Genomic DNA, 24095 nt, shown 5'->3' with positions numbered 1-24095 from the left:
CTGGAGGAGGTGTACACCAGAAGCCCCAGTGGAAGCTGATGGTGGTGGGACACCCTGGACATGGAGGTTTTGACCATGTCCATGTTTTGTTCTGCTTTCGTGGTGGTTGGAAAGTCACGCCATAAGAAAGCAATGAACTGTCTATTGCCCCAGGCTGTGCACTTTTACCCACTTCTCCCTCTGCCCACAGCTGTGATGTGCTCTGCTGTGGGACGGCCACATTTGTTTGCCCACTGCTAAGGGGGAGGCTGCTGGCTCAGCCGCTGCAGTGCAGCTGTGAGAAGGTACACGATGCCCCCAGGCGCTGCCCCCCAGGCGCCTGGCCAAGTGTCCCCAGTGTAGCAGTCTTAGGCTGGTGACCCAAGATGTGTGCACGTGGGTCTGGCTCGTGCTGTGTGGTAGAAGGGGACACACAAGTTTGGCCAAGGTGCCACTCGAGTGAGGATGCTGTAGCTGGGATGGCTTGGTCGTACTGAGCAGCTTTTGCAGGGAAACCATCCCCCCGCCCTCCCTTACTCCTCTGCCGCGTGCCAGACACGCGTTTGTCGGCCCCCAATCAGATACAATGATGGGATGTATAACAAGAAGTCAGGCTAAATGGCATCTATAATGGCCTTTGATTTTTTTTCCCTGTGCTTACAGGGTGCTTTCACATCCTCCCTCCTTTTCCTGAAAATGGCCATGCAGCCTGCTTGCACCCTGCTGCCCTGCCTGCACAGCTGCCCACGCAGATCTAGATCCAGAAGCACCAGTGCATGACTCCTGACACTGTCTAAATCAATTAAGCAGGCTCAGGTGGAGCTGGCACAAAATGCAGCGCATGGGGGGGGACTCCCAAAAATGTGGCACAGCTGGAAGCAGTGAGATTCAGGGCTTGCTGGGGAGGCAGCCGCAGCTCTCCAGGGTGGGTGCTGGGAGTGTGGCTATGGGCACCACAGCTCCGTTTTGGCTCGACAGGGATTTGGAGCAGTTGCTGCTAGCAAGGGGCGTGCTGCCCTGCTGCTTGCTAATGAACGCGGCTGCTTGGGGAGCCTGGTGCCACTCTCCGAAATAAGAGGCGTTGTAGGGTGCTGGCTTTCTGCCTGCTGGGTCTCTAATGAGCCAGCCTCAGGCAGAGTAGGGTCTGCAGGGAACTAATAAAAAGGCAGGGAAAGCAATGGCTTAGGGGGTTGTAAATCTCTCATCCGACCTTGCTAAAAGCACAGTGTGAGCCAAGGGCTTGCAATGGCGGCTGCAGCCTCAGGGTCAGAATCATCAAAACTGGGATCTCCCTCTAAAACCAGGGTCACTTTGGCTACACTGGCATCAAAAAGCAAATGTTTGTTGTGGTGCCTCTGAGGGATTTAACCCTGAACCGCACTTCGTCGATGCCGTGTTTGTCCCCAGGGCTACTTGTTTATCAGCCTCCCCCTTGCCCTTCACTCCAGGCGTTATCAGCGGGACAGGCAGAGCCACCCTCTGCAGGGACGGGCAGCAGCGAGGTGACCCGTGGGGGACACACGGAGAGCTCACACTCTTTTCTGCCTGCTTTATCTCTCTGTTTACTGCACTTTCTGTGCATGTACTCTTTGCTCCTTATCAGGCCATAACACCCACTCGATGCGGGCTCGTGAACCCTACCAGTTCAGGGCTGTCCTGGTCTTGCACAAGAGGGGTGAAGCTGCTGGTGAAACCAACCTGGGTTGGGGTTTTGCCCCTACTCTGAATGATGCTGGGTGAGGGACATCACATCCAGCTGAGCAGCACCTGCAAAACATTCTCTAATTAAGCCCCTCCTCAGCTGCTCCCCGCTCCCAGGGGAGGAGAGGCAGTTGATGGAGCTGCTGGCCAAAGCCAGCCTGGGCAAGAACTTAAAGCACTAGGTAGGTGTTGCCCAGGCCCTGCCTGCTGCTCCTGAGCATCCTTTAGCCGAGCATCACTGACACCCCATGCTGAGCACATGGGGGCTGTGGCTGCTGTCTCCGAAGCAGTGCTTCAGCCCTCTGTCTTCCTTCTGCTCCCAGTAAGGTGTTGGGGGATGGATGGGGTGGGATGTGTTTGTATATCATATGCCTATTTGGAGTCTCCGTGGGGCAGCAGAGGTGCAAGGGTTCAGCAGCAATGTGGGAGTTCCTCCTCAACCCTCAGGCGCAGCTGCTTCCTTTCGGCCGCAGCTCTGGCTGCCTCGCAGGGCACCCGCAGCTTTGTTTTTGCTGGCAGAGATAGACTGAGAGGATCTCTGAAGTTTCCTGTGTCTTTCTGGGAGGCCCAGAGGGAGACACCGCGGGCAAGCCCACATCCCCTCCTGCCCTGGCAGAGGAAGCCTATTCTGGGCTTGAGGAGCAGCGTGACTCACTGGCTGCTCCGTGGGGGAAGCACCTGTGGGCCGCAAGGTCACCCTGGGGTGCCTGAAAACTACGCTGAAGCTTTATTTCTCCTGTGGGTAAAGCGTGGTGTCTGTGTGCTGGTGGGAGGTTTGGCACCACTGGGGACACCAGCACTGCTGGACACCTCCTGCAAAGGGCACCGAGGCTGGCCCAGCCTGCCCGAGCCCCAGCCCATCAGGGTGTTCCTGCTGCCCCGTTCAGCACCCCCATAAGCCTGTCCCCCCCAAAAGGGAGCGTGTGGCTCGGGGAAGCACTGGCAGCGTGGGCAGAGGGTAGTGGTGGCATGTGAGGGAACTGGCACCTCCAGGCTGGTGTTCCCTAGATGCCGCCGCACCTGTATTCAGGCAAGGGGCCCACATGCTCCCCTCCCCATGTGCCAGGTTTTAAGGTGTTGAATGTCTCTTAATTTTTATCATTTTTACCCAAACTTCAGCTCTGTCAACATCTGCCGCAGTGAGGGGAGGTCTGTGGGAGAGCAGGAAGGGCCAGCCCCGAAGTCACCAGCGTCACCAGAAAAGTAGATTCCTTTGAGCAAATGAAACGACCCTTGGACTCCTGGTGACCTTATCACGACCATGGGACAGAGTATTTTATCACAGTCTCCTGGAATTTCAGGTTAATAAGTAGCAAAGCACTCGGACCGTTTTGTGTTGGTGAAGTTCCCGGTCGGGCTGCAGGCCCAGTATGGTCATTTGGGAAGTGGCTGCAGTGTCAGTTTAGCGGCAATAAGCATCCCGGCGTGACCCTCTGGAAATTCAGTATGACTGAGGGTAAAAATATGTGGTATGCAAGATACATGGTATGTTTTGAATCAGTAGGGTCGTCTTTGATACTTTTATTTCTCATTCTGGAAAATACGTGTTCTGCTTAATAAATCACTGTTGGGGCATAACTCCTTTGCTGGTACAGGACTCCGGTAGGGTTTTCCTTTTCAGCTGAATATGTCGGTATTGTTCAAGTAGCTGTTTGAAGTATGAATGCCTGCCTGCTAAAGCAGTTCAAGGGAAAACACCTCATGGTTTAGGTTTCTCGAGCAAGGCCACTTACCCGAGATGTAGGAGAGCACACAGTAATCTGAAATACAGGCTTGATGCATGATGACAAGGCAAGGCTTTGAAGTTACCCCTCCATACCGATACCGCAGCCACCAAATAAGGAGGGTTTTGTGAAGTTGAGTACACCTTATTGTTAGCAGTTAAAGATGTAATTAAAATGTGTGTAATATACGCATTAACTTTGATTAAAGAAAGTATTATCTAAAGCTTTTAACAGGCAAGTAGGTTTTGCTTTATAACATTGTAAAAGTTAGGAGAGTTCGTTCCTGTGTTTGTCCCAGGCTGTGCAAGGAAGCTGCTGCAGTGTGTTGGGGCAGCTGCCCAGAGTGATGCTGGAGAAGTTATTTACCCCTGTGCTCACTGGGAGCTGCTGTCTGCAAGCTGGGGCGAGCTGAGATCTTATCCCTGCCCTGGGGGGCTGGTTTTGGCAGGTGTATGTCATTAAAGTTGCCCTCTGCCCGGGGCATGGTGAGCCGTTCCTCAGCAGCAGGTCCCATGGATGGGCTGTGGGGACATGCCAGGTTCAGGGGGCGCCCACCTGCCCGGTGCCCTCCCGTGCCCACTGGGGACTGCTGGGGGTGTTGTGTCACAGGGCCAACACCGCAAGTGGAAATGGACGGAATGAGTCACCTGGGAAGCTGATTCACCTCACCAAAGTGGCATGCCGCCACTTGTGGTTGCAAACAATCCCGCCGTGTTCCCTGGGGCTTCATCGCCCAGCAGTGGAAAATAACATGGAAGCTTCTCATCTGGTGGAGCAACCCTGCCCCTCAGCTCGGTGAGATAGAAGCTTCAGTTCTCCACAGCAACCTTGGCCTGAATCCAACCAAAGCTTCCATCTTCCTATGGAAAAGAAGGCAGTTTAGGTGAAAGTCTCGCTGCCTCATTTCTGGGGACACAGGACAGCTATTTTCTGGTTCTTGGTTTTGTTTTTTTTTGTTTGTTTTTTTTTTAATTCCTGTGGCTACACTGAATTTAGAAACACATTTTTTTTCTAACTGGATCATACATAAGTCACCCACCGCCCTGCTCACAGCATCAAAGCTGTGCTGATGTGCCAGTGGGAAGCCCAGCTCCTGACACTGGCATTAGGAATGAGGAATTTTTGTCTGAGGACCAGGATAGCTGGCATTGGGCTCCAAAACACTGGCAGCCTTGGGGGGTGACTCGGCCCTTGCCAGCTGCCACAGCTGTGTGATGACTTGTGTCTGTGGGCTGAGAGGAGAAACAAAACACACGGGGCAGGTCAGTGCAGGCACTGGCCTTTAATTTGAGCTTGCCATGCTGCAGCCACCCCAAAAATGGCTTTGCAGCATCCTCAGGGAGGTGCCCAGGGAGCTGCTGGGGCTTTCCTGAAGTGCTCATCTGCTCTCAGCCATGCCCTGTGCTCCCCCGCGGCCCCCCATGCCACCTGGAGAGCCTGAGGTCTTCTGCAGTGTGCTGGGATGGAGAAACAGCCTTGGCCCCTGCCCAGCAAAGTCATCATGGTGCTGCCAACTGCTCGTGGGGGCTGTGGCCTCTTGAAGCCATGGCCTCATCTTGGCAGTGGCTGGCTCAGGACAGCCCTGAAGATCCCTCCTTTCCCCATCGACACAAAGGAGTCAATGACAATTCCCTGTGGCTGCATGCTGAGATTGCGAGAGTTCGTTCCCCGGTTAGCTCATGGCATGTTTCGACATAAAACCGCCACAGGTCTCTGCTTCAGCTTCTCTATTTTAAGAGCCATCATTTGCAATGACTATTTCCAGGGGCATTCCCAGCAGGTGGCCTGGAATAACCACATGGTGGGTAATCCATCCCTGGCGTGAGTCAGCGCTGCCCTGCACATGTCCCGTGGGATCCTGGGGTGGTGCACAAGAAAGTTGAACAAACAACTACGACTGCAAACAACGTTTAAAGGCTTGTGAAATACCTCCCGTGTCTGCTTAGGTCACCTTATTGGAAGCTCATCTTTGCTTAGCCTAGTGTGACTGGGAAAGCTCTTCAAACAAAACCCAACAAAAGCTGCATGAAGCTGTGCCTCGCCTTCACTGGGCCACCTAAAACCCTCGATTTTGGTTATAGATCTCTCTGACAGCTCATGTTATCAAAAGCTTTTGGTTGTTATAGTAAACTCTGACCTGGAAAGCCCTTTACACCTCCTTCGCTCAGCTCCCCCAGCCTACGAGACCAAAGGGACATCCTCTATCAAAGTGCAGATGCAGTAAGCATTTGACCCAATTTGGTTGCATTTACTCAGGAGCTGATCTCGTTTCCAATTTATTTAAGTTTTCTTGTATTTTGGGGATGTATCTTAAAGGTGTATACCAACCTGATATGTGACTCGGGGGGGAATGAAAGTAAATTTGCTTATAGCAAAAGGATTTGGGTAGCAGTTTTAAGAAAAACCAGAGCAGATCTTAAATGCAGGTTGAAATGCAGCTTTTGAGACCGGTGTCATCTCTTGGGAAGAGAGGGCAGGTAACAAGCTTGTAACTTAAATGGCAGGCTTAAAAATCCTATTTCGGGTGTAAAAGTAACAGTGGGATGCTCTGATTTCAACCTTTGTGCTCTTGCCATGGGAAATGGGGCAGAGCTCTGTGCCCCCTGATCACAGCCCCATCCCAGGACCTGGGAAATGGTCAGACGTCCCCCACCCTCAAGCCTGGTCCCAGGCCTTGTGCAAGGGGGCTGTATGCTGTCTGTGCAGAGTGCAGCACTGCATTCCCCTTTGTATCTCTGTGGCAGTTGTATTGCATCCCCTTTACACCTCTGTTGTAACTACCCTTGTATCTCCTTGTTGTAATCTTGTTGCAGCCATATCACTTTCCCTTTTTTATTCCTGTTGCATCCCCATGGCAATCCATTGTACAACTTCTCTAGCCTCATTGCATCCTCCTTTTACCCCTGCTGTGTCTCCTTTGAATGTCCCCTTACATGCCTGTTGTATCCCTGTTGCAGCTACATTTCGTTGCCCACTGCACCCCCTTGCACCCCTCTCACGTCCTCCCTTGCACTCCCTGATGCACTGCCTCTTGAACTGCTGTGTTACAGCCACATCGCATTGCCTCTTGCACCCCTGGCTGGAGTGATTTTGTAGCCTCATTGCAGCATTCCTACCCTATCCCTGACTTACTGTCCCTATTCCTCTTGTACCCCTGCTGTATCCCCCCTGTACTCGTGTTGCAGCCTCATTGCAGCCCCTTCCCACCCAGTTATATCCCCTTCACACTCCCTTTGCATCCCATTGCAGACCACTTGCACCCCTGTTTTATCCCTGTTCTATCCCCATTGCAGTCTCCTTGCATCCCCTCTGCAACCTATTGTATCCCCCTCATGGCCTCTTTGCACCTCCCACCACCCTCCTGTTGCACCCCCCCTTGCACCCCTGTTGTGCCCCCCTTGCACAGCCCCACTGCAGTGGCACCGTGTCCACCTTGCAACCCATGGAAGCCCCATAACGTCCCCCCCTTGCACCCTTGTTACACCCTCCCCCTTGCACCCTGCTACAACCCTATTGCACCCCCCTTTGCACCTCCACTGAAGTCCCATCACACGTCCCGTTGCAGCCCCACCGCAGCCCCCCATTGCCGCCCCCCTTCTACCCCCACAGAAGCTGCATTACATCCCCCCTTGCACCCCCACTTCAGCCCTATTGCATCCACCCTTTGCACCTCCACTGAAGTCCCGTTGTAGCCGCGTTGTAGCCCCGTTGTACCCCCTTACACCCCTTTCACCCCCCTTACACCCCGTTGTACCCCCCACTCCTGTTGCACCTCCCTTTCAACCCGGTTGCATCCCCCCTAGGCTCCCCCCCGCCCCGCACCGCGCACAGCCGCGCCGCATCCCCGCCTGGCCGCCGCGCTCCGCTGCGCCCCCGCGGAGCCGCACCGGCGCGGGGGGAGGGCGCAACGGAGCCGCCGCGTTTCGCCGCTCAGCGCTGCCATTGCGGCCCGGCACGGCTCGGATCGGCACGGTGAGAGGCGAGGAGGCGGGATGCGGGGCTGACGGTAGCAATACCGGGACCGGAGGGGTCCGCGGAGGGGAGGGGCCCGGACGCGGGGGCATCCGGGCACCCCACCCCTCCCCCCGGACCCCTCCGGTCCCAACCCTGGCATGGCTGGGGGTGGGGAGGAAATCAGCAGCAACGCCAAAATGCAAGAAATAATTTAAAAGATATCTATTTAAAATATTGAATTAATTTGCCTTAAAATTCCGCCCCCGAACCACAATCAGAAAACGGGGCATGAAGGGCAGGAGAGCAGCGCTGCATCTCGCTGCTGCTGTTTGAAGGATGCAGGCATTTTCCTGGAGGATGGCGCCTTGGCAGGGGGGGGCTGTGTGCTGGAAGGGGGAACCTGGAGGTGGCCCCCCGGTACCCCTGCCCCATCCCTCCCCAACTCTTTCCCACACACACACACACCCCCACCCAGGAGAGGGCTGAGTCCGGGCGAACTCGTGACATCAGATGGGCCGTGCATCCTCCGCTGCGTGCGTGTGCGGCAGGATGGGGATGGTGACAGGTCCGGAAGGAGGACAAGCACGTTACAAATTTTTAAACCAGCAGCTGGCTGGAAGCACAGCCTGCTCCAGTCGTGCTTTTCAGCCACCTTGTCCCCAGGCTGGCTGGCAGTGACGCTAACGGCTCATCCCTGCCTGTTCCCAGCCCAGGGTGCAGCAGCGGGGATGGGGGCCAGCCCAGACTCTCCGGCTCACGTTTAAGAGCTGTGTGGCACAGACACAGGGTCAGAGATGCACGTTGTGCAAAACAGCACTGCAGAAATAATGATCTCATTTCTGCCATCTATAAATAAATGAAGGTGAAAGGGCATGTTTCCTACTCTCAGCCCTCAGAGGCTGGATTAAGATTGAGAGCTGGCTGGCTAATTGACAGAGATCTTTCAAATATGAATAGATCTTAAATTATAATGTCACTGTGATTGGCTTCTGGAAGATCGTACTGCAAATTATACCACGGAGGAATGTTGTTGTTTATGGTCAATATTATTTTTTCTGGCTGCTGAGGATGCCAAGGGGGAGGCGGTTTCCAAGGGAAATGGCTCACTTGCATGTTTTTGGGGTTTTGTCTTACATTGTTAGTGGTGTGAGTCAGGGTTTCTGGGGGCCTCATCTCAGCTACTGAGGCATGTCAAAGCCCCCTGTTTCTGCAGTGGGATCTTAAAATTGGTTGATGTTTCTTCTTCTTCAGCTTTTTTTTTAAAAAAAAAAAAAAAAAAAAAGTATGCCTAAATGTGCTGCTTAGCTTTCAGCTACTTGGAATTTTTAAATCTGTTGTTGGCCAGGCATGGGCTGGTCTGGGCACAGGGAGCGCTGAGTGCAACACTGAGCGCAGGGCAGTAGCCCTGGTGTTGCATCCCAGACCCACTGAGCACAGCCCGCTTGAACCTCTGTGCTTGAATTTCGTCATGTCTGGTCAGTGGGCACAGCCGTGCAATTCCTGCGCTGTGGAAACCCTCCCTGGCCTTGCACGGGGCTGCCCAGCGCATTAGCTGCCGCTCTCCCCCTTCCCAGTTAAGACCTTCCACCTTGTGAAGGCTTTTGTGCTGCAGCCCAGCATGCCCCCCAGCATCCCCCACCAGCTCTCACCCCATCAGAGAGGCTGGCTCTGCGGGAGATGCTGGTCCTGGTGAAGAGTCTCCTGTCTCCCAGGGTAACAAGCTGAACTGCTTTCACATTTGTGAGATTTTTTTATTTTTTTTTTCTTTTATTGCTAAACGCAGGGTTTTTATCCCACACACTGAGGTGTGCTGCTGCCGCTGCATCTTATGTGGGGCCTGGAAAAACACCTATGTTACACTTGAGTTGCACTGTTGGGTCTTTTCCAGCCTCTCCGATGTTACCCACTGAGCTTGAAAGAGAAAAAAACCCGATGTGGGTTCAAACCTTGCTCACAGTCATTTGTTGTTCCTTTGGCCAGTGGCCCTGGGAACTGTCATCAACTTGCTGTCCTCCACAGCAGCCCCCTCCGGCCTCTCAGCCCCTCTGTTTGCACGTGATGAGCCCCCTGCTTGAATTTGGCACAGGGCAGGAATCAGGAGACATGGAGCCTCCCCTTAGCATCTGTCCTGGGTCCATCTCGTTACCTGGGGTGGCTTGTTTGGGGGGTCCTCCCAGGTGGGACTCAGGGGCCGCGGTGGCTAGTGCCTGCGACTGGGCTGCCAGCGTGGGAACCGGTACTTCTGGTTTGGCATCCTGTGCCCAGTGGTGTGCACAGCACGCTTGGCTTTATCACTGCGTGATCACACGGCATTTATCAGACTAATTGATGTTTTCAAGTTAATTTATGAGGTACTTGGAGAGCCTTCCAAGAAGCAGTAGCATGCCTGGGGCCATTTGCTGTGACTTTTGGTCACAGGGCGTCTCAAAGTGATGGATGAGCTGTGATCTGAAGACTTACAGCTGTTACCAGTGGGCTCACTTTTATTTCTAAGCACATGATGTCTCTCTTGCTGGTAGCAAAGGACTGTGCCAGGGCCTGGGGCAATGCTGCTCGCTCCCTGGGCAAATCATCCCCTGGGCAAAGCACCGTTGCAGGGTGGTGGCACCACAGGTGCTCCCGTGTGGCTTTGGGAAGCCAGTGTCCCCGCAGCACTGCTGGGTGCAGAGGTGGCTTTATGGGGCTGGGGGTGCTGCAGACTGGGGTGATGGAGGCTGCCCCCAACCGCAGAGCTGGGCCTGCCAGCGTTTTCCTTCCCACTGCCTCCACCAGAGGTAGCCATGGAAATCTGTGGCGATGCTCTGCCCACGCAAAGGGGGGCTTGGCTGCTCCAGGGGGCTCCCCGAGCGTTCCCCCCCAGCACCCATGGATGACGGGGGCCCCGAGCGGGGCTGGCGGGTGCGTGTGGCCGGCATTGGGCGCCGGGGCTCACGTGGTGAGCGGTGGCTGCCATGGCCTTGCTGAAAGGCTGTGGCACAATGGGGACAGGAGCCCCCGGGGTGCCCCCGGCCCCACAGCCGTGCAGTGGGGATAGCTCAGAGATTTTCTGGCTCCAAGCGCATCCGCTGTGCTCCGGTGCTCCCGCTGAGCCTCCAGCCTGAATTTCCATGGCCAAAAGCTGCCGGCGAGCTCAGCCCAGTGTTCTCCTGCCTCTCCAGTAATTTCCTGCGGCTGCGCTATGCTTCAGCCTGACTCGCATAGGGAGGGCTGGGGGGGAGGACTGACAGCCCTTGGAAAAATACGTTTAAGACGAAGAGGAAAGGGATGGGAAGCAGCTTAGCTGGCTTTGTTCTAATAGCTGTAATCACCTGAAGCGCAACCGTGAGCCCCATTTTGCTGGGTGCCATGCAGCCCTGCCGTGGCGGGGGCTGCTGGCAGTGGCTCTCCCCGCCGCGCCACGCCGGCTTTCGCTTCGTCTCTGATGGCAGCCTGCACTTTGCTCCTGCTTGGAACAAGTGCCCTCGTTTGGCTTTATTGTACAAAAGACCGTATTTACATAAACAGGGGAAAGGTTGGTCAGAAGGTGAAGATGAGGCATCTTGAAGGGAAGCTGGTGGCTTAAATACTCGAAGCTCGCGATCTTGCCAGGCTACCAAGCCTGAAAGGGGGAGAAAAAGCAGGAGTGCGATTTTAACCAGTTTTTTTTCCTCTTCTGACAGTGTTTTCAGACACTGCCACTACTCACAGCGAGCGGAACCTGTGCCGAGAGGAGGAGGGGATCTCTGCAAAGTAAGCTGGGCTTTTAAAGGCTTTCTCCTTGTTTTGCTTTCCAAGAGCTGTGGAGGCGGCGGAGGCGGTGACCATGACCTTGTGCAGGGGAGCACAGGGGCTCCCGCCACCCCACGCTTTTCCCTAGCTGCGATCTTCCCTTGTTACAGGTCGCCACTGGGAATGACGGCAATTTTCCCTGCTTAATTTCTTCCCTGTTTTAGTGACATAGCAAAAGGCAGCAGATGCTCTCAGGTGGGCTCCCGTGCAGCCCTGCTGTCGTGTACACGGTTTGTCTGTTGCACGAAGTGTTTATCTACGAACAAGCTGTGCAGAGATCAAAGATCTTCCTACAAAATGTTAATTAAACGAATAATGGCGTGTTGTTGAGGCTTGAAGGAGGAAGTGAGGTTTAGCTTTGTTAAGGAGGTTCCTGGTGGAAATATTTACAGTATTCCTCAGATTTCAGTTACGATTGTCTTCCCTGGGGGAAGAGGGTAAACGTGGTCGTTGCTTCAGAGGTTCTGTGAACTGTTTTTCTTGGTCATGTGTAATGTGGGCATTTGATGTGATCCAGTGTGACGGTGTCGGAGGGGGAGAGGATGTGACCGTGGCGATCGTGTTCCTGCTTCATGGCATAACATATAACGTACCGCATACCGCCGTGGGTCTTGCAGGAAGCAGAAATAAATCTGACCAGCCAGGCACGGAGAAATGTGGAGGTGGTGACAGGGGGGGATGGCTGGTGGGGGGGCAGGCATTGAGGATGTTTCGTTTTGTAAATGTGTGACAAAAGAGCTAGTGCCGAGGAAAGGACGAGGGGGAATTAGAGGAGATGTGTGTGCGACAGGGTTTAATCTCTTAATGAGAAGAATATATCCCAGCTGCCTGTGGTGGGGCGAGTTCAGGGACAAGCACAGTGTTGCGTGAGAGCTCACCGTTGCACCCTGTGTCCTATGCCCGCCACCCTTGAGGTTTGTCCAAAGGATACCTGGGAGTCGGGATAGGGACCTGTGATCAGCAGCGAGTGCTGTGATGAAGGGATGAATTTGTCTCAGATAAGGGCTGGTTGCCAAAGAGTGCCCTGCCAGGTTGTTTCCTTCAGTTTCCGAGCCCATTAATAGGCTCTGCTCCCCTGATTAGTTGGTGCCTGTGTGGAGTGGTAATGAGAGCTGGGCTTGAGCCATCAATTCTAGGTCAGTGGTTGTGTGCTGGGGATTTGGGATTGGGCAGGGGGAGGGGAGCCGGAGCTGGACGCCTGCTTCCGAAAAGCAACGTGGAGCCTTCGTTAAGCCAGCCCTGCCTGCACCCACCGGGGGGAAGGGCTGCCTGTGCCCATCAGGGGGGAAGGGCTGCCTGCACCCATTGGGGCAGGGGGCTGCACTTCCTGTGTTTGCAAAGTGCTCGAAGGCCATACCATGCCCTGTCACGCCAGACGTGGTGCATGCCTGTTGTGAGGCTCATTGCCTGTTTGAGATGTGCTCTCCTGGGAGGATAACATAGTGATAATTAGATCCATTAAGGAGCCAGAAGAAATAATCAAGTTTTAAAACTGAAAAAGACTTTTCTGTGCTCTGAGTGATATCCTTTGCCTCTCTCAGAGCCTCTTTCCTCTCCTTCTGGTAGCAGAGATCTCATTTAACATTGACTTATCATCATCTCTGCTCATGCAGGCAGGTGAGGCCAGGCGCTGGAAAGCAGCATGGACCTGGATGTGCTGAACATGTTTGTCATCGCCGGTGGCACCCTGGCCATCCCCATCCTGGCCTTTGTGGCCTCATTCCTCCTCTGGCCCTCAGCACTTATCCGCATCTACTACTGGTGAGTTCATTAGCCCAGCTGCTCTCATTTTAGCATGGGGGCAGAATTACAGCTGTTCACAAGCAGATCCACACACACGTGCAGGCACACGGGTCTTGGTGGAAAGAGCCCGTGGGCAGCAAGGTGGCATGGATGGAGGTGGATGTTTCCGCCCGTGACGGCAATAGGAGCAGGTGAGGAGGGGATTTTCTGGGGGCATGCCAGCTGTGTATAGCTTTAAGCATGTCTGGGAGAAGAAAATGGCATTTTCTTACTGCATGTTTGCTGCTGAGGCTTATGTCTGTTGGGGCAGCCTCAGCTGGGCTGCTGGCATCCCACCATCCTGGGGTGGCCGTGGGCGCAGGCTCCCGGGGGGCTTGGGTGGGCTGTACCAAGGGACTCCTGGCCAGGCTGCTGCTGCGGTGCCAGCTCGCAGCATGTCTCTGAACCTTTCTGGGTTGCTTCCCCCAAGCACAGAACTGCGGCTGGGAAAAGCATGGCCATTGCTCCCTGTCCCCCAGCCTGGCAAACCCAGCAGGCCAGTGACCTCCCACCTCATCAGTGCGCTGTAGGGGTGAGCATCCTCAGCTCTGCTGCGGCTCCCCAGGCTCACATGCTCCCTCCTGGTTAACAGCCTGCTCGGCAGGCAGGGACTTTTCTCTCACTAGTAGTTATGGATGAGGCTTTTCTCATTCTTTCCCTCTCTTCTGAGCTGGAGCATCAGAGAAGATGGAATGATGCTTTTCCTTTACCCTCTTGCACCTTACCCTCTCCGATACCAGGAGGCAGGCATCCTTCAGTCCTCCTCTGTCCCTGGAAATCAATGATAAGCACACTGGCATCTTATCTGTCCGGGTTTGTTGCGGTGGAAAGCTGGAATAATGCTCCCTTCGGAAGCCAGGGCAGCGCTGACTGCCCGGCACAGGCAGCAGCAGGCAGCAGCAGGCAGCAGCAGCAGGCTGCCCTCACATGCTGCTGGCAGATGGTGGCTCCTGCAGTTTTGCTCATGGGGTGTTTCCAAATCAAAGTGACCTCCTGTGAGAGGAGGACGTTAGCCCACCCCAGCACTCAGACACAGCAGCGTGATGAAGCCTGTTTCTAACAGCACATTTATTAACAACCTTTTAATCACAGCATCTGTGGGCTGAGAGGCGTGGGCAGATGGGATGAAAACCCCAGTGACCAGACTGGGGAGAATTTCTTCCTCTTGCATGGGGAGCTGTGAGACAAAACGTCACTGCGCAGGGGAGCAAGCGGTGTGACAGCCTCCTGCTCCAGGGACATCCAGGCTGCTGCCTGGGGCAGGACCAGATGGTACCAGGTTTGTTAGTCCAAGGATTGGGTTTTTTTTCCTTCAGACTTATGAGCAGCCAGTAGAAGCTAGGGAGGACCCCGATAGGCTCAGGTTCAGAGGAGGATCACCTGAGTAATGCTGCCACACCAGAGCAGAAGGAGCGTGGTCAGGGTGAAGCCATCAGAGAGCCACGAGCAGGGATGGCAGGCACAAGGGGCTGGTGCCAGGAGCCTGGCAGAGCCAGGTTGAGGGGGTGTTGGAGAAGACCCTGCTGCCTTGTCCTTCAGGGCTGCAAATTAGGGACTGAGTGAAAATGCACTGTCTGTCTGTGTTTGGTTGAGGGAGGGATCATGTAAGCAGAGATCAGCGGGGCTGTTTTCTTTTGGAGGGGAGGTGCCCCCATCTCTCCCGGAGTTTCTGGCAGCATTGGCATCTTGCAGGAGTAACTGCAGCGCTCTGCATTTCATGGGCACCTCTTAAGGACAGCGAGCGAGAAGAGTGGGTTTGCCCTTTACTCTTCCTTTTCTATTTGCTTCTTTCTGAATTGGCTTTTTGGGGGGCAAAATCGTTGTGTTTCCCCATCGGCAGAGGCAGGAGAGGTGGCAGGCAGCATGTCATGCTGCCCATCCCCTTCAGCCCGGTGCAGCTCCAGCTTTGTGGCACCGCTCCCAGGAGATGCCGGGGGGGACACCCTTTCCCCCCCACTTGCTGCCCCCTTCCTCCTCCTCCTCACTGCCAGTCTGCGTGTTCTCAGCTGGCACAGCCAACAGTCACCCCAGGCCACTGTCACCAATGGCCTCACTCCCGCCCCTGCCCCTGATGTGCCTTCCTGCCAGATGTGATGTCCAGGGCTGCCCTGCTGACCCTGACCCCAGAGTCTGCCTGCTCTGCCACCAAGGGTTAATCAGTTTAGCCACTGCCACTAAGCGTGTTAACACCTTGCGAGGGATCAGTTCAGCTTTGCACAGATTATTTTGCCTTCTGCTGAATTGATCCATTAGGATCAGTTGCTAAAAATGTTATCATCTTGCCCATTGGTAGTTTACACCGGTGCCTTTGAGGCAAGGACTCTTAAGACACTTATTCAGGGAGAAATTCGCCTCTCCTTGTAGGACCAGCACAGAGCCGAGATGCTGCTTAAGTCCCACTAACTCCCTCTAAAAAGGGATTATGTTAAAGAGGATTGCACTTTGCATAAGCTTTGAGTGGGCAGAGAGCTAGGACAGCCCAGAAGTATTGGTGACCTTGCTCTTACATCTCAAATAAATTCTGATATTGCATATAAAAGTATTTGCTGGTTTCTTGGCCATCAGGAGTAGCCCGGTAGCTGTGCTGACAAGGGTTACATCTCAGCACAGGGGAAATGCAGAGAAAGCGAGCCTGCTCCTTTGTCTTGGACTGCACGTACACATCATGTGTCCAAAGTGTCACCGATAATCTCTGTCCAGGTCCCTTCTCGCCAGCAGTTTCACTGCATCCTCTTTGAGCAGGCTGCAAGCATGCGCTGGCAGGAGCTGTCTGCTTCTGCTTTCAGAGGAACAATCCAGGTTTCCCTGGGGTTAGCCTGGTATCTTCTGGGGTGTTTGACCTGGTGTAAGGATGGTCACCTCTGGTCCTTTGCATGTGTATAAATACATTTTAAAAAGTTGTCCAGTTAGTATATGGGAGCTGGGTGTCTGTGGTGCTCCTGGGTTACATGGTTGTTTTGGCTGGGATCTGACTTGCTTGTCTGTGGGGTGATGTTCTCCCATTGATGCAGGACTGTGCCCAAATAAACCCATGACCCACCTGGAACGAGTGCCTCCCTTTGCCTGCCCATCCTGCACACTGCCTGGCCACATGTGCTACCTCTCTTGACTCTCTCTCCTCATACCAACCTTTGGGCATTTTCAGTTTTATGATTGTTATTTTGGCCCATTTCCATTGCCAAATTTGTTATTTAGGATCTTCTTTGAAGTTTTTAACGAACAGAGTGTCTCCACCATCTACAGCGAAGCCATGGATAGCCAGCCACCAGTACTACACCTGTAGGGGATCGCATGTAATCCAGGGACCAGGTGCTCAGAATGAGTCCCAGTTAATCCTATGACAGCACCAGTGCGAGCCCAACCTAACTGGCCTTAGCAAAGTAGCAAATCGGTGGCTGAGTTTGGGCTTATCACTTGGCTTATATTGCCACTTGCCCCTGGTCTTGCCTCACTCACTAGTGTTTTCTCCTTGTTTCCAGGTACTGGCGCCGAGCTTTGGGTATGCAGGTTAGATATGCAAACTACGATGACTATCAGTTTTGTTATTCCTGTAGAGGGAGACCTGGATACCGACCATCCATCCTGATGTTACATGGGTTCTCAGCCCACAAAGACATGTGGCTGTCCATAGTCAAGGTGGGACTCCATTTCTATCACGTTGCTGCTTAGCAATAGTTGATGGTCCTGGGCTTAGGGGTGTGAGCACCCAACGGTTGCATGTATTGGATGTGATGATGGCTGTAACATGCTAGAAACACCCTCCTTAGCTCTGTGCTCATTGCTTGTTGGATCCGTTTCATCCCTATGACATGCAGAGCTGCAGGGGAAGAGCAGTACGTACCTGCCTCCTCCATGGGAAGCAGATCTTGGCCACGGTTTCTCATCATGTCATCCTTGGTACATGAGCTGACTTATTCTGGTGCACGAGTAACCAGGGGCTGCTGAGAGTGTCCCCCCTGCTCCCACCTGTGGTCACCAGTTTCCATCCATGGGCTTCACAGCAGTTCCCCTGCGTCGTAACCGCCTCTGGTTTGTTTCTGCAGTTCCTGCCAAAGAACCTGCACTTGGTGTGCGTTGACATGCCCGGGCACGAGGGCACGACCCGCTCGGCCTTGGACGATTACTCCATTAGCGGGCAAGCTAAGAGAATACACCAGGTAAAGTTCCAGCATCGCATCGCCTCTGCAGAGGGATGCAGGGGCATGAGGGACATGGGGACATGAGGGATGCTCAGCCTGGTGAGCCCTGCCTCGTGCAGCCCTGCTCCCTCCCTTCCCAGGCAGTCAGAACCACCAACCTCAAGCTTTTGGGCTGAATCTCTCTCATGACCCCATGCCGTTGCTTCCTCTCCCCTAACAATGCTCCTTCTGCTCCCCTGCCAGTTCGTGGAGTGCATCAAGCTGAACAGAAGGCCCTTTCATCTGGTTGGCACTTCCATGGGAGGAAACGTTGCCGGCGTCTACGCCGCTCAGTACCCAGAAGACATTTGCAGCCTGACCCTCATCTGTCCTGCCGGTGAGCAACGCAGGGGAGGCGAGACGGGGAGAGGGCAAGCAGGAGCCAGTGCAAAAGCCCAGAGTGGTGCTGGAGGCAAAACAGGGGTTTAGTGCAGAGCATTTTGAAATAGCTTGTATTTACAGTCTGAAAGTCTCTGGCAGGGCACGGGAGGAAATCACAGCCTTGTCCTGACTGCTTTTCTCCAGGGCTTCAGAGTTTGCCCACTGTGCCTTGGTTACAGCTGGGAGTAGGCCAAATGGGACAAATCCCGCTCTGGCCAAAAATGCCTTTTCCCTTCCGAAAGCAGGCATTTTACATGGCACGTCTGCAGCCTCTTGGCTAGGGGGGAGGAACCAGGCAGCAATGGGAAAAGTCTGTCTAGTCTGGCCCCTTGAGAGCCCCGCTGTGACGGAGGGCTGGGGCTTCGGGAGCTGGGGGGGCTCTGTCCGCCCAGGTTTGGGCGCTCTGAGTGGGATGAGGGCTTAGGGGCTGGGTGCAGGTCAGCAGGGTGTCCCTCTGCCCCTGCAGCACCCGTCCACCCCCTTGGCCGGGGGGCTCAGGGGAGCGGGGCCGTGAGCAGCTGCAGGAGGCGTGGGTGGTTCGGAGGGGGCTTCTCTGCCAGGAAGGGCTTTGCCGCATCCCGGTGGTTAGAGCAGCTCCTCCCCGCTCCCATGCAAGGGAGGCGCCTCCCAGATAACAAATAAGTGATGAAGCAAAGTGAAGGTTACCCGGCTATGGGCTCGGTGGGTGGCAAGGTGCCCGCTGCTCCCTGGGGGAGCTGTTGGCTGACTCCGGGTGTTTCTGATGTGGACCCTCTGTGGGGGCTGCAGAGGGGTTTGGGGGTAAGGTGCCGGGGGATCTTCCCCACCACCGTGCATGCACATGGGGCTCCTGGAATGTTCTGTCCCACCCTGTGCTGTGGCAGGCGAGGCACAGGCAGTAATATTTGCATCCGCTGGCTGCATAAAAATAAGTGCTAGGGTTTTTGCCAAAGCGTTGGTGCATGTCTATGGGGAATACACCTCACGTTATGCCAGGGGCTCAGTGCTGTCAGCCCTGGAGCAGGAGGGAGGCCGAGGGGTCCCTGGGTGCATATTAAGGTTGCTGTAGGTACAGATTTTTTCCCCCCTCCCTCCCTGCCACCTCCCTTTTTGTTTTTTAATGAGTAAGCAGGCAGGAGGGCAGAGACAGAGTTGAGGGAGGTTGGTACAGTGATACTCCATCGCTGGGGCTATTGGGGGTCTCATCTGGGTTTTAGCTTGTAACCCCCTTCTTGTTTGACCCAGGCCTGCCAAGTACCACTGACAGCAAGTTCATTAAGCAGCTCCGGGAGCTGCAAGAGTCCGAATGCATCGACAGGATCCCTTTAATTCCCTCGACGCCTGAGGAGATGGCAGATATGCTGAAGCTTTGCTCCTACGTTCGCTTCAAGGTGCCACAGCAGGTGAGGAGACTGGGCTGGCTGCGGGGCCGGGGAAGGGGGGCTCGGAGTGGGCAGTGGGTTTGCTTCTCCTCAAGCCTGTGTGATGGCAGCCAAGGCGGTGCCAGGCGTGCAGCCAGCGCTGCAGTCCCCACTGTCACCCAGGCGGCCCCCTGCTGCCCCGCTCCCAGCACCTTTCCAGCACTTTCCCTTCAAACCCACTTTTCCCAGCTCTCTCTGGCAGCATCTGCTGAAATTCCTCCTCCAGTGAGGTCTTTGGCAGCACGCTGGGATGTCGAAGGGGTTTTTAGTAAGTATGGCTGGCAGGAAGCGTTAAATAACTAAGGCGGCTGTTGTCTGGCCTGGAGGGGGATTGTTTGCTGCTTTTTAAGCAAAAGCCATGGAAATGTTAATCACTCATTGTCAGGCAAGAGGAACTTGGCAAGGGGCTGACCATTAAGCTGGTTTTCCTTAGGAAGTCTGGGATGAATAGATTGGAGAGTAAGAAGAAAATGTAAGGTAATGCCAAGACCTTTTTTGTTTTCTGGCAAAAGAATAAAAGAAGGAAGAAAAGCACAGTCATGGCTGAGGGGGCCTGCTGACTATGATAGCTGGCCTGGGGGAGAAATTCGGGTTTGCATCATAAAAGACAAAAATACTTGTTGCTGAAATACACCTTACTTAAGCACAGTTTTGACAGCCAGATGTGCTTGGGAAGAAGCTGTGCTGAGTTGTGCAGGGCAGGGGTGGCGGGGCACGCTCTCTTGTGTGCTCAGCCCCATGCAGGGTACGGGTCCCCCCCCCCCCAGCAGCTCTCCTCTGCTCTCCCTGCAGATCCTTCAGGGCCTCGTCGATGTTCGCATCCCACACAATGATTTTTATCGGAAACGTAAGTGTGCAGCGGCAGCCCCTCTCACCAGGCTTTCCAGCCAGACCCCTGGGCTGTGGGGATGGGCTGTCCCCAGCCCCCATGTCCCCTGCATGCCAGCTGGCCCCAGCACCCCCCAGCTGCTTTGCTGAGGGTGGGAGGGCGCAATGTCATTAACAGATTTGGGGATGCGCCTCGGTTGCTGGTAGCAATGCACTTACACCCCCATGGGCAATGGCGTGCTGCTTCACCCTCACCCTCCCAGCTGGGTTAATTAGTACTAATACTTACAAGGAGATGGGCTTGGAGGAGGGTCTTTTCACAGCAGGGCTTGGTGGCAGGGCTTGGACAGCCCGTTGGGGCTTTGCCCATCACCCCTGCTTGGGTTTCCTAGCGAGGGGACACTGGTAGGGCTGGCCCGCAGGACCCCTGCGAGAAGGGAAGGCAAAACATCTCCCTTGTAGAACTGACTCTCCTCTTGCCCCCACCAGTGTTTTTAGAAATCGTGGATGAAAAGTCCAGGCACTCTCTCCATGAGAACATGAGCAAGATCAAAGCACCAACGCAGGTCATCTGGGGAAAGCAAGACCAGGTACGCAGCCCCCTCCACCTCTGGCAGGGGACCACGTCTCCATCTCTGCCTGTGTCCATCCATGGGGGCATGGCGTGGGCTGTGCTGCTGAGCTGTGCGCTGCTCCGCGGGGAGCTGGCACACGTGTGTCCCCATCCCTGGTGCGTTTGGACACAGGGGCTCGGCGGGGTGATGGGCAGAAAGCTGACAGCCAGCGTGGGGCCGGAGGGAGGAGCGGGCAGAGCCAGGGCTGGGGAAGGCGAGGGGGCAGGTGCCAGCGCCACAGCAGGTGTGGGCTGGGAAGAGTTATAAATTGCCTGCAAAAATAATTGTCCTGGCACCTGGGGAGAGATGTGTCTGTCATTCATGGGCAGGCAGCGAGGCAAAAGCATGGGGCTTCGCAGGGCTGGTTACAGTGGGAGGAGTGGGAGGGGGAAGGAGGCAAGCTGCAGGCATGCAAAGGGCTCTGTAAAGGCAAAGGTGCAAGTGTTTGCTGGCAATGGCCCTGTTGCACTGAGCTGGCAGCCAGAAAGCATCCAAGAGAGTTCCCTGCCACATGCTGAGACTGGCACTGGGCAGCCTCCCTGCCACGTCCCCAGGCACGTGTACCATGGGACGGGGCTGATGTCACAGGGACCATGTCCGCATCCCTGTTCAGCGTCTTGCTTAGGTTTGCAAAGGCAGCTCCAACAGGGTTTCTGCAGTGTCCAGCAAAACCTAGCTCTGCCTGTGGGAGTGACTGATTTTTTTCCCCGGCCATCCAGGTCCTGGATGTTTCTGGTGCCAGTGTTTTAGCGAACGCCATCCCAGACTGCCATGTGTACATCCTGGAGAACTGCGGGCACTCAGTGGTGGTGGAGCGGCCCCGCAAGACAGCCAACCTCATCCTGGAGTTCCTAGCGCTGCTGCACAGCATGGAAAACAACAAGAAGCAGGCGTGAGCATGGTGGGGAGCCAAGAGGCCATGACGGGTCTTTTAAATTGTAAAGTACTGCAGCTTTGATAAGTTCTCAGGGATCTTGTACGAAGCGGGGTGAATGTGCCAAAGTCCCTGAGGAAGGCAGAATCACTGAATACCTAAACCTGTAGTACCGCCAGCACAGCGACCTAGGGGTCATTGAGCAACCTCCATAGATACAGGAACGGAAGCAGAATCTCTCCCTTTTCTACCTAGAGATAAAGTAGAAACAAGCTGAAATCACCAAGCGCTAACCTTGCCATGTACTGAAGCTCCTTACGCAGCTGCCCATCTTACCAGAATTACCAGCACATAGTTGTTAATGACATTTACCTAAACTATTTAAGAAGTGTAGAAAGGCGGAAGCATCCTGGACTGAGACTTACAATATTTCTACTACTTAGAGTCCGTCGCGTTGCATGCTGCCGTGCTGTAAGAGAACCCCAGTGCTCCAGGCGTCTGCTCGAGTGCTCTTTGTGTAGCTCCTTAACTCGTGATTTATGCAGAAAACAAGAGAAAACTTCGTGTGTGGAAGTCCAATGACTGTATGTACAAAAATGTTTACACTTTGAGTGGGTTTTTTTTAAATCCCCGAACAACTCCTGTGTATATGTAATGCCTTAACAGTGCCCCGGGTACGGCGTCCGTGCACAGCCCGCCTTGCCCAGGGGATGGTTCTCCCTGAGGGTGAACATAGTGAGTGAAAACTTGGGGCGCAGACAGCAGCTTCGACGCCGTTGTGTGAACCAGAGGGATGGAAACCTCCCAGGGTGATTCGGTCCCCCAAGCCCGAGTCAGCAATAAAGCCCGTGGGCAGGGTGCGAGTCAGCAAACGGGCAAACTCCTGTCTCAGCTCGTCTATCACATTGCGCTGCTGAACACATTGATGTAAATAATGATTTTCTTAATGAATTCCATGAATTCTGCGAATGCCAACATCACCGAAACCAGGCGTGAGGGGTGGGAGTGGGCTGTGTATGTGAGCAGCACAGGGAATGCAGGATCCGAGGCTCACTGGGCGGCGAGATGGGATCAGCTCGCCTGTGAGGTGCTGAGTGGTGGCATGGAAAGGTACGGTGTGCCTGTGCATCCTCTCGATGATTATAACTCCTGACCAAGTGAAATTATAGATAGAAACGGACAATGCAGACAAGCTGTGCTTTGCAGCCTGCAAGGTGATGTACGGGGACGGATCCTGCACCTCCCCACTTGCTGTCCCTCGCCATGTGTCCCAAGGGGCAGGGGGCTGGTCCTGGGCTCAGGCAGGACTGATGGCTGCTGGAGGGCAAGGCAGTGCGTGGTGCTCTCAAAGGCAAAGAAGCAGGCTGTCACCGCTTGGTCACCCCCAGCCCTTCTCGTGGGTAGACACTGGGTGCTGGTAGAGCAGGCTTGCGGTGCTGACAGCCGTCTTCTCGCCGTCTTTCTGAGGTACCCTGATCTGTCTGTATATCTGAAACTCCCTGACAGCTTCTCTGCTCTTTTTAAGAGATGAAACTGTTCTTTTAGAAAAGTAGAAATTTGCTGTTAATTGCTTGGTTATTGTTTCTACTACAGGAGTTGATTTAAAAAAAAAAATGCTGATAGTTTTATGTGGTAAAAGCCAGAAAAAGTTTTTGGGTATCTATATGATTTCTCATGTGCCATAGAGTGCTGTATGCAAAGGATTTATATGGCTATTAAAATCTAGTGATTTAAGGAGTCCACTGTGCAATGATTATTCTTTCCTTTGAGGAAGAAGAGGGCTGTGGCGTGGGATGATGCATGACGCAGGGGACGTGCTCTGCTTCTTTCCTCACCACATTTCTGGGAGATGCAGGTTTTGCTCCAAGGAATATTTGATAATGTCAAGAGAGGTGGTGAAGACAGGAAGGCTTGAGTCTCATCTCTTCAAAGACAATATGAATTTTGCTTTTTTCTTTTTATTAAGAGGAGTTTGCCCTAAACACTCAAGAAGCAAAATAAAACCTCAAGGGGCAGGGGAGTTGGGTTTTCAGTGCCAAGATTTCTCTTAAGACTCCTGAAAGGGTGTTAAACACCAATTTCATCTGTAATTACAAGTCCTACTGAATTCATACACTGTGCCAGGAATAATGTTACATCAATATCCAGGCAATAGTATTTGCATTTCCCCATTCCCCAGGAGACTGTTGAGGCCTGGCTTCTTTGTTTAACAGAGTAGCTGCAGGGCGGGCGGGCTGGGGAGCACCCACTTGGCACATCATCCCCCTGCCATGGCACCCCACCTGCTGCAACAGTGATGCATGGGTCAGGGTGACAGTGGCTGCGGGAGACCTATCCATTACTGCAGGGGGGGGGCATGGGGGGCCCCCTCACCTGCAGGCAGGGGCTGGGGCAGCTCAGGGCACCTGCATCACACCATGCAGCTTCTCAGGGTTCAGTAATAAAAATCCCCAGGTCTATTGGGGATCTGGGTGCCACTCGCTCCATGCACAGTCAAGGGCAGCTGCCGCTTGCTGGTTCCCGCAGTGCCCGTGCCCAAGCTGGCCCTGTAGCACACCCAGCACTGCCAAAAGGCAGGGTGGGAAGCTGCCTGCACCTGGAAGCACACCTGGAAGCACACCTGGAAGCACACCTGGTAACACTGGTCGCTGTTCCCACTAACCCTCATTTCCTGCTGGGAGCCGAAAAGCCCCATGCCCTGCAAGGGCTCCACTCCTCAGCTGCTGCCTGCCGGCCCCCAGTGAGCCCCGGCCACCCCCCAGGTAAGGCTGTGTTCCTGGCTGTGGGGGGGCTTGGGAAGGGGCAGAAGCTCCTGCTCCTCCCCGTGGGGTTGGGTGTCCCGTGGGCAGAGCTGGGGGAACCACAGGGGAACCACTGGATCCCAGTCGTGGCAAGCCTGGGCACTGGGAACC

The 24095-nt window shown here is 54.5% G+C and overlaps 1 protein-coding gene across 8 annotated transcripts; it reads left to right on the top strand.

The window, feature by feature from the left end:
• Nucleotides 1-1656: 1656 nt before the first annotated feature.
• Nucleotides 1657-22920, top strand: ABHD6 (abhydrolase domain containing 6, acylglycerol lipase). Of its 8 annotated transcripts, none has more exons than XM_056335777.1 (10): nucleotides 7235-7376; nucleotides 11018-11087; nucleotides 12740-12887; nucleotides 16388-16544; nucleotides 16952-17065; nucleotides 17291-17423; nucleotides 18692-18849; nucleotides 19660-19714; nucleotides 20185-20285; nucleotides 21029-22920. In XM_056335777.1, exons 3-10 carry the CDS (start codon nucleotides 12769-12771, stop codon nucleotides 21203-21205), a joined length of 1014 nt encoding a protein of 337 aa, XP_056191752.1. In that variant the 5' UTR covers nucleotides 7235-7376; nucleotides 11018-11087; nucleotides 12740-12768; the 3' UTR covers nucleotides 21206-22920. The 8 variants fall into 8 exon arrangements, with proteins under 8 accessions (XP_056191758.1, XP_056191752.1, XP_056191756.1 ...); XM_056335778.1 differs by lacking the exon at nucleotides 7235-7376 and adding an exon at nucleotides 10286-10515; XM_056335779.1 differs by lacking the exon at nucleotides 7235-7376 and adding an exon at nucleotides 10577-10869.
• Nucleotides 22921-24095: the final 1175 nt, after the last annotated feature.

The sequence above is a fragment of the Falco biarmicus genome, chromosome 4 (genome assembly GCF_023638135.1).
Source record: "Falco biarmicus isolate bFalBia1 chromosome 4, bFalBia1.pri, whole genome shotgun sequence".
Lineage (NCBI taxonomy): Eukaryota > Metazoa > Chordata > Aves > Falconiformes > Falconidae > Falco > Falco biarmicus.
Note: the sequence above shows the minus strand (reverse complement) of the source record. Positions and strands in the feature narration are given on the sequence as shown.